Genomic DNA, 9,529 nt, shown 5'->3' on the forward strand with positions numbered 1-9,529 from the left:
GAGGCCTCTGCCGCTGGGGAATTTAGTTATTATCCAGCATCACATCACGGAGCTCATATTTCCCTCATATTATATCTAAATATGTGCTGAAATCTCTAACCTAATTTCCCCTGGGATTGAGGGGAGGTTCTCATTAAACCGCTTGGGTGCACGGCATCCTGGGATAGCATCCAGAAATATGTCTTTAAAAACAGATGTAGATGAGAAGTTCAACACCCCTTATCTGCTGTCTCTAAAGTGATATTTCTCTGCTTTTTCATGAGGAGAAAATATGATGGGGGCTGCAAGCTCAGACAGAACAAAAAATGGTTTTCTTATTTTTAGTCTGATCACAGCTTAGATGCTGTGAGAGAAACCTGTGAGTTCTCATGCAAAGAGTGTTAATCCACACTCTCATCTGGGACTGCAGTGCTGCACAGAAACAGCTAGTTCTGCTACTTTTTTAGGTGTGAGGTTCCAAGTATAAAACAACTTTCCCATCCACTTAAAACGATGTTAGTGTAATGTTTTGGGAGTACATGACCCATGCTTGTCAATGTTTCATTTGGCAGCTCACCCTCTTACATGGTTTTCTTAGAATCACCTATAAAGATCAAATGTTTCAGGTGTCAAAGCAAGGCTGTTTGTCCTATGAAATTGTTAGTACTGTCTTTCACTCCCTGGGCTCTTTGCAGGTTTGTAATGTATTCTCTCTCTCTCTCTCCCCCTCTCTCTCTCTCTCTCTCTCTCTCTCTCTCTCTCTCTCTCTCCCTCTCTCCCTCTCTCTCTCTCTCTCTCTCTCTCTGTCTCCCTCTCTCCCTCTCTCTCTCTCTCTCTCTCTCTCTCTCTCTCTCTCTCTCTCTCTCTCTCTCTCTCTCTCTCTCTCTCTCTCTCCCCCTCTCTCTCTCTCTCTCTCTCTCTCTCTCTCTCCCCCTCTCTCTCTCTCTCTCTCTCTCTCTCTCTCCCTCTCTCTCCCCATCTCTCCCTCTCTCCATCTCTCTCTCTCTCTCTCTCTCTCTCTCCCTCTCTCCCTCTCCCTCTCTCTCTCTCTCTCTCTCTCTCTCTCTCCCCCCCCCCCCCTCTCTCTCTCTCTCTCCCCCTCTCTCTCTCTCTCTCTCTCTCTCTCTCTCTCTCTCTCTCTCTCTCTCTCTCCCCCTCTCTCTCTCTCTCTCTCTGTGTGTGTGTGTGTGTGTCTGTCTTATCATGGTAGGGGTCAAATTGCAGTTGGAGGATGTGGTATCTAACATGACAGTTCCCGAGTCTGGATCAATCCGTTTGAACTGCAATATAAATTCCCAGTCCTCTAAAGACTCTCGCTTCTCTGTGTCATGGTACGTGTCCCACTCTGAGAATGAAGAGGAGGATGACCAGGAGTGCATTTTCTCCATTGGGCATGACTCTGTGTTTGGCAACGGAAACTGCAGTCCTACAGGTGAACCAGGCCGTTTGCAGTTTGAACGCCCTGCCTTGGACGCATACAGCTTGACCATCCAGAGAGCACGCCCTGGAGATGCAGGGAGGTACTACTGCCGTGTAGAGGAGTGGCTGCTGAACACACGCAACATCTGGTACCGCCTGGCTAACAACAACTCTGGAGCCACCGTTGTTAATATCCTGGAGCAAGGTATGTCTAGTTCTTATAGTTGTACTGTTTGTGAACCGTTACATTTAAGTATCTAGTGGAACGTCTTTTATGCACAACAACTACAACTAAATGCTTTTTGAAGCATTCGGAATTCAGTTATCCCTGGATGACTCCAAGTTGTCCAGAGCCTCAGGCAACAACACAGCCCCATGCCATAATACTACCACCACCATGCTTGAGATGAGGTTTTGGTGTCAGTGTACAGTGTTTTTTTCCCCTCAGAAACCTATTTCTATATATGTTTGCTAAAAATTTTTTCCCATCTGCTAAACAAAACAGTTTCACTAGTTTGCTAAAGACCACACAGCCAAGCCAGGAGGACATGCATGAAATCTATAAGAAAAATGCCTGCAATCTTTTATGGTTCCACTATGGTCCTTGCATTGACCATTGTAGCATGGCTGTTCCAGGACAGAGTAGCTGGAGTGTTAATTTCTTATATTTTCCTCAGAGGTCTCTGAATTTTTAGGCATATTTTACTTGAACAAACTGTTAGAACTGGGGAGGGAAACTGTTTAGAAGAGCAGGTTCTGTCTTCAAGATTTTGTCTCTGTTGTATTTGTTACTCACTGATGATTCCTCTCTTTGTCCTTCCCACAGTCTCTACCCTGCAGTCAGTGGTGTGCTCCAACAACTCGCTCTTCTATTTTGTGTTCTTCTACCCTTTTCCCATCTTCGGCATCCTGCTCATTGCTGTTCTGCTGGTGCGCTACAAGAGTCGCAACTCCAACAAGAACCAGGAGGGCAAGAACGGCGCACCCCTGCTGTGGATCAAAGAGCCCCATCTGAGTTATTCTCCCACCTGCCTGGACCCCCCTGCTCTCAGCCTCCACCCTGGCTCTGTGGAGTAAGAGTGGCTGAACAGCACCCTCTTCCTCACTCATCCACTCTCTCTTGCTCTTTTTCTTGCTCTCTCCCTCCTGTTCCTTGTCCATGACAAAGCCACCAGGAAGCATTCTGGGCTCCTGACTTCCATCTGGGCCCTGTCAATCCATCCATATGGCTGACTTAACCCTTCCTCAGTTTGGTGTTGCCATGGCTACAGTGACTGCCAGTGGAAAAGCCTTGACATTTGGTTCAGTTGTTTAGAGGATTTTCTTTTTCTACTGTCTTCACACCCTAATATCTGGACTTTGTTTATAATGTAACATTGCCCTCTCCTGAGCAGAAGTGCCTGTGGGTCTTAGCACATTAGTTTCTTTGACACACATGGTCAATACGCCACCTTCAGCCGCCCTTGTGGCCTACACTCCCGGATGAAGAAAATTGTTATTTGCTTTTGTTTTCTCTTTTGAATGTGTGGTATGAACTTCTTTTTTTCTCCAATTTATGAAGTCTGGTGTATACCTCTTAATTAGTATTATTTGTTTGTTTTTTTTTTCTCTCTTTTTTGCTAGTGGTTCTTTGTTTCAGAAGACTGCCTTGTTAACCTACTGGCCTGTGAAAGTCTCAAGAGGGAATAATGCACACCCAGAGTCGCGTGACCCCTCCAGATGAATTCTTGGAAAGAAGGCAGTGATTATGCATTCTTGATTGGGAGTGTGCCACAGAACTGCTCTCAGACCTATCTCCGTTTGGACTGACAAAACGGAGAGAAGGGTCCTCGCCTCCCTCTGAGTCTAGGAACGCTGTATCAGACTCATCCTCACTGCCAAAGACCCACTAACACTTGGCCAAACTCTCATGCTGATTCTCAGCCATTAGAGACTAATGAGCTTGTCCATGTGCAGAAACTAGTGACTTGATTAGGGTCCATTACATTCCTCTCTATATGCCTTCTGACATTAAGAAGGTGGACATTACACAAGACACTTGCTCTGTCCTGCAGTTTCATTAGTGTTCAGGTGCTCCTGCTAGCGGATATGTTTTTGCTTTGTTTGATATTGTGCAGTTTGTTTTTTATTATTACTGTTATTATTTCTCTTAGACTTCTCTTGAACTAGGGTGGGGGGGATTTTTAAAGCCTCCCTCAAAACACCTCCTAACTCCAGCTTGCTGGCCCATGAGGTGTATAAGCGATGTGTGAGGAAAGTAAGCACTGTCGCAATGCCTTGCCTCCTACTGTGAATATTTCACCTATGTCACCTCACCTTTGGAGTGCTTGGCTGTGTGGAGATTGAAACATGATCATGAGGACTTTTCTGAGTCAGCGCCAAACATGGGACTTTTCCCTCCATCCTTCCCCATATTGAAACCTGCCTATTGTTAGTAAGCAAGAGAAGATTTGAGAGAGCTCCCAAAGCCTGCTGAGAAGACGAGGGACAATCTTAGTGCCAAGACCTTTTTTTAATTGTTATCTGTGCTCTGCAAAAGTGGCCAGTAGGACAGCAAAGCCCATTGACTTAAGAATACTGTGTAAATATGACTGCCCAGCTCCTGCTAGGGGCCTGTGGGCTATGTAGGCTCTTTTAGAGCAGTTTTTAATGCTAGTGCTCAAACTAGTCACCAAATCTTCATAAACTCTAAGACACGACTGAGATTATCCCTGTAATTTTGAGTGGTTATGTTTTGGCATGGTGCCTATCACCTTTATTACTATTTACAGCAAAAACACTTCTTTTAAATCTCATTTATTTATTTCATAAAATGCTTTAAAGGGGAATTCCATCAAAAACATAATTGCAGTCTTCTGCTCTTTTTGGGGTGATTTTGATACTTTAGTTAAGTGAAGTGTATAATTATACAGGAGAATAAATGTATCTCCCTCAGGCAGGCTGCTTAGCTTGTTAGCTTGTGTAAGATTACGCAAAATTTTTACCTTAGCTTGCTAAAGCAATGGAATTAAATGTACAATCATTCACAGACATAAACACACTAAACTGCTGTTAAGCTGGGTTTTGTCTAAATCCATTTTAGATACAGACTGGCAATAATTGTATGCTGAAAGCCTGTGGGAGGTGTATTTCTGTGCTTCCCTGGAGTTCACGTGAAATCTATTAAATTGAAAGCACAGCAAAGGAATCTAAATGCTTACATACATAAATGGTATAATACCCTTTTTATGCAGGCTAAATATATCATTTTATAGCTGAAAGTGTGCAACCAAACCAACCTGACCTAATATTTATTTTACTGCACCGCCAGATGGTTTTGACAACACGGACAGTAAGATGGTAAGATCAATGCTATTTTAAACAGATTAAAACTGCATTACTTGAGCAAAGATGTAATCTTTCAGTTCAGCATTCATGTTTGAATCCTACAGCTTTAAAGCTGTAATGTGAAAGGGACCCTGGTTGTGTTTTTCAAAGATTCCCTCCTATTTTTTTTTTTTTTCCAATTCTTTATGTTTGATTGTACTGAGCCTGATCATTTGTTCAGTTCTAAAAGCTTCGCCCATGAAGGATAGCACTGCATGTGTTATTTGGTAAGAGCTACATGCAGTTTCAAAAGCACGGTCGTTTAATCTCCATACAGACAGAAAGAAGGGCCTTGTTCTCTAGAAACCAAGTGCTGTTTTCATCTGTTTCCTGGATTTGGCCTGGTGTCAGGCTTTGACAGGCAATTGCCACAGGCGCCTATATCTGGTACTGGAAACATCACGTCTTCACTGTAAATGCACAAAAAAGGCAGTCACAATATTGAATCCACTTGAAATTTGTGGTTGTCTTGTTTATTTATTGAAATTTACTGTAAAACATTAGTTAGATTGTGTGAACTTCATGAATTTGCATAGATAGACAGACTTGGCACGGACCTTGGATAATAAAGCCACTGTTTCTCTTCTGTGTGCGCTGACGGGGGGGGTAGTATGAGCGGTGGTCTGTGAGTGATGCAGACAGCGTGTGGGGTTTCTCATAGATCTCCACGCAGAGCTGTCAGTTCTCTCTATTTCTTTTCTCAGTCGTGTCAAATTGTATAGTGCATGATGAAGGAGGAGGCATTTTGATGTTTTGAACTCTTGAGCGTTGTGTTTTGTGACATCACGCCAGGCTGCTGCCACCCTCTCCGTCTCCTGACTGTTGTGGGTTATTTATACGTTCAGTCTCGAAGGTTTCTCTTGACACCACAAGGGTCTACATTCCTCCTCAGCGGTAGGGACTTGGCCGTAGGATCTGGCCATTTTATCAGTCTTTGAAATTGACCTACCCCTGATCTTCCTGTAAGAACCTTGGCAGTAGCAGCTGATCTTTTTATTAGACTCTGAAATTGACATCTGATCTGCCCACAGAGACATTGTTCTCCTAGGTGTTGAGAGCTTGTAGAATCTTATTTAACTCTGTGTATTTAGATTAGTGATAAGAAAGTCCTTACAGGAAAGTCTGTCCACTCAGCTGCCTCTTGGCAATTATTTCCTCCAGGCAGTTATTCCTACTCCTACAAGATCAGGCTCTATCTCTTTAAGGATCTATCTCTTTAAACACGGAGAGACCTATAAACCCCGAACTAAATCGGAAAGTTAATTTTTTAAAAACATATTGAAATCACTGGTAAATCTGATAAAAACAGCAAAAATAGTTTGCACCGTTCTGTCAAATAACACACAAAAACACAATTTTACTGCGCATTCACAGATCTCCACATGAGGGGTAGCTTTTTCTACTTGCAGCACAATCGCCAGGACTATTGGCTAATTTTTTTTCAAAGGGTGGGACTTTCCCCCTAAACATTTGCCATGTTGAGCGTTATGAGCTTTTGCATTTAAATTACATCCAGTTAACTGTCTCCAAAGATAATGTCCCTGGAGATCATGCTCCTCGCACACAGAAAAGGAGCATCTGATATCTTTTGCATATAAAGCTAGCCACAAGTCTCTGGATTTTTGATTAGCTATTGGCACCTCTGTGGATACACACTTCAACACAGTGCTTTTATCACTCGGACGTGAAATTAAAGTTTTGTTTTTCCAGTTAAGTTCTAGTCAGCAACCGTGAACAACTGCCTGGACATCATGATGAAAATTTTGTCTTTCTGAGCAAAAGACATGCATGATTTTTACAATCATCTCCCCCTACAGGCTGCTCCAAAAAAGTAGGCCGTGATTGGTCGTTTTGCATGTCAATCAAATGACCTCTTCCTCACAAAGTAGGCAGTTTTTGGCAATGTGGTGAGAAAAGTACCAGACTGGACTATGGGCCTTATTGTTGAAGATAATTGGGACTTAGCAGGTTGGAAATGACAGAAATTTTCACCATGCTAATGTTGAATACACAACAACATTGTGACTATTGATGCCCATACAAAATAAATATTTAAAATTACTAACATGCTATAAAATCTCACATTCTGACAAAAATGGAGTTGTTTTTTTGTCAACATTCTATAAAGCGCACCCCCAACAGTTGCTATGAACACATAATACGTAATGACACACAACACATGGACGAAACTTACTTTCCTGTCTATGTCTATGCCTTGTAGGCTGTGTATGAGACCCTATACCTTTAACAAAAGAACAACAAAGTGACAGTTACACTTTGCAGGCAACATTTGTCTCCCACTAATTTGAAATACGATCGTGTCCCGTCACAGGTGTGTCTGTCCTGGTGGTTTTGCCCACGGCTGCTCTGAGCAGGAGATGGAGGGTGTGGCACTGCTATGTGATGTCGCAGTGCCGCCGTCGTTCAAGCTGTACAGAATTACTCTAAACTCTGACTAGTGTTTTTGTAGTTCAGCGTACTCAGCTGACCCATAACATCCTCGCAGTGTTGTAGATGTGTTCTGAGGGCTGCATGTCATGGCTATGTACTGACTCCAGATTAGCTGTGGAATTAAAATATAAAAATTACATTGTGGTGATGTGTGTTCAGTTCAGCCAGTGATGCTTTTTTCAAGTGACGTGTTTTTATGGTTTCTTTTTTTTTTTTTTTTTTTTTTCCAGTTACAGAAATAGTGCACTGAAAAGAAGGCCGTAGCTTTTTTATGCTTTTCTGTGTTTTGTTGTAATATGTTTTCTTTTGGTTGTTTATATATATATATATATATATATATATATATATATATATATATATATATATATATATATATATATATATAATATTTTATTGAACTGTAGCAATCGCTATCATGAAAAGGCACTTTGCTATTCTGTCAGTTTATTGCAATAAAAACATATTCAGTGCAGTGTTTTAAATTGTGTCCATAACTTTATACTTTTCTGTCCTTGTTTTCATCCTGGTGGTAGGTGATGTATAGTACCTTTTGAAAAGATGGCAAAAAAAAGCTGTGAATAAAAAGTGTTTTTGTTATTCATGAGTTTGATTTTACCCTGAAAATATTTGAGAAATCTAACCTTTTAGTGAAGTAGAATTTAGCAAAAGAAAAATGTCTTTTTCTCAAAAACACTGACAATTATTTATACTCCTAGTAATTCCTGTGAACAAGCACCAATTGATCATACTCATCTTTACTACAGTTAAGTGTTGATTCATGACACCCTTAGTCATCCATTAACATGGTGAAGGTCACAAAGTACACAATGTTGTTGATCTTCGCAAATCAGGCTAGCAGCTCAGCAAAATTTCACAAGCTCATGTAGTTGTGATGGTCGGGGGTCCACATATTTCTGGGCATATAGAATATACAGTCACTGTCAGTCTCCAAAGCTGTAACTTTTCAAAAGTAGGGAAAATTGCCCAAAACTTTCAACAAAAGTTAATGTAGAGATTTTATTTCAAGCTATTTTGGGCCATTTCTATTGGTCCATTCATCAATATGTACATTACATCATTAAATCGATCACACAATGTAAAGGGCAGATGGTAAATTTTAAAAGTGTCAATAAATGAAAAATGGAGATACAGGATTTTGTTCTGACAGCTATGATCTATACATATGGCATTATAAGAAAAGACTTCCCAAAGGGATAATAATTGGCAAAACTTAAGAGAACGTGAACTTAAAAAGATAAAATATGAAGGGATGTTTGTCAAGAAGTTGATGTCCACAAGAATTACTACTGGTGGCAATCAGTAATATACATTTTCTTGTGGAAAATATAGATTGTTTTTTTTATAAAAACATTCTTTCTCTGAGTACTATTACCTCACTGAAGTGATTATCATATTGTCATGGTAAGGTCAAATTGATAACCATAAGGGCATTTGTTTATAGCTTTTTTCACCCATCTTTCCCAACAGTGCCAATAATTCCACAGGGCACTAATGCTAAGGAAAGCAAAGCACTCACAGCAAGCTGATTTATTCACTCTCAGTACATACACTGTAGGGTATACTACGCACACCATTAATGTCTGTATAGCATTACACCCACACTGCAAATGTACAGAGTATTTGATGTAGATCTCCGCTGCAAACGCGCAACAGTGTTAAATAATAGATCTGTGAGTCAGTACCGTCATCTTAATGTGCGGATCACGCACTCATATCCCCCAAGTCCCTGAAATACCTGAAGAAAGTAGAAATATTGTTTGCGAAGGGGGCTGATTAAAGGGGAGAATGGGGTCTAACACACTCATTTGGATCCATGTGATGGTCTGTGGGCTCAGGTGGAGGAAAAAAACAGGGACAGAGTGAATGAGCAGCTGAAGGTGGCTCGAGGGGTTTACAGACCAAGCCTGCTCTCATTAACATCCAATACGGGGATGGGGGGGTGGATGGGGGGGAGTTGGGGGGTGCTTCTGCATGCTTCTTCTACCTCCTGCTGTGATAAAGTCTGAGGATGCGTTCTTACTTGTGAGAGTTTTTTTTTAAATCATGGCTGGCATTTGCTTCTGTGCTATGTGGGTAGTGTTTACGCAATGTGTTACTTTTATTTGCTTCTTTATGGGTGCGTAGGCATTTATTATGCAGTTCTCTTTATCTGTAAACACGTCTATGCATACGCTCTTTCCTTTGGCACTTGAATGACTTGTCCTGTCTGGATGGTAATTAAGATGTCTGCCTGTGATTGTGTGAGTGGAGGCGCTGGTGAAAGCCTGTGGTCTGCTGTAGCATAGAGTGCCTG

At 41.4% G+C, this 9,529-nt stretch overlaps 1 protein-coding gene across 2 annotated transcripts in view; it reads left to right on the forward strand.

Annotated features, from left to right (window-relative positions):
- The window catches only part of igsf3 (immunoglobulin superfamily, member 3), a 168,994-nt gene extending 161,476 nt beyond the window's left edge, over window positions 1-7,518 (forward strand). For both annotated transcript variants that reach the window (XM_037539313.1, XM_037539314.1), the window contains exons 8-9: window positions 1,190-1,603; window positions 2,225-7,518. In XM_037539313.1, coding sequence (XP_037395210.1) covers window positions 1,190-1,603; window positions 2,225-2,475 — 665 coding nt within the window. In that variant the 3' untranslated portion in view covers window positions 2,476-7,518. The remainder of the gene's footprint in view (window positions 1-1,189; window positions 1,604-2,224) is intronic.
- Window positions 7,519-9,529: the final 2,011 nt, after the last annotated feature.

This window comes from Pygocentrus nattereri, chromosome 6 (assembly GCF_015220715.1).
Source record: "Pygocentrus nattereri isolate fPygNat1 chromosome 6, fPygNat1.pri, whole genome shotgun sequence".
NCBI lineage: Eukaryota > Metazoa > Chordata > Actinopteri > Characiformes > Serrasalmidae > Pygocentrus > Pygocentrus nattereri.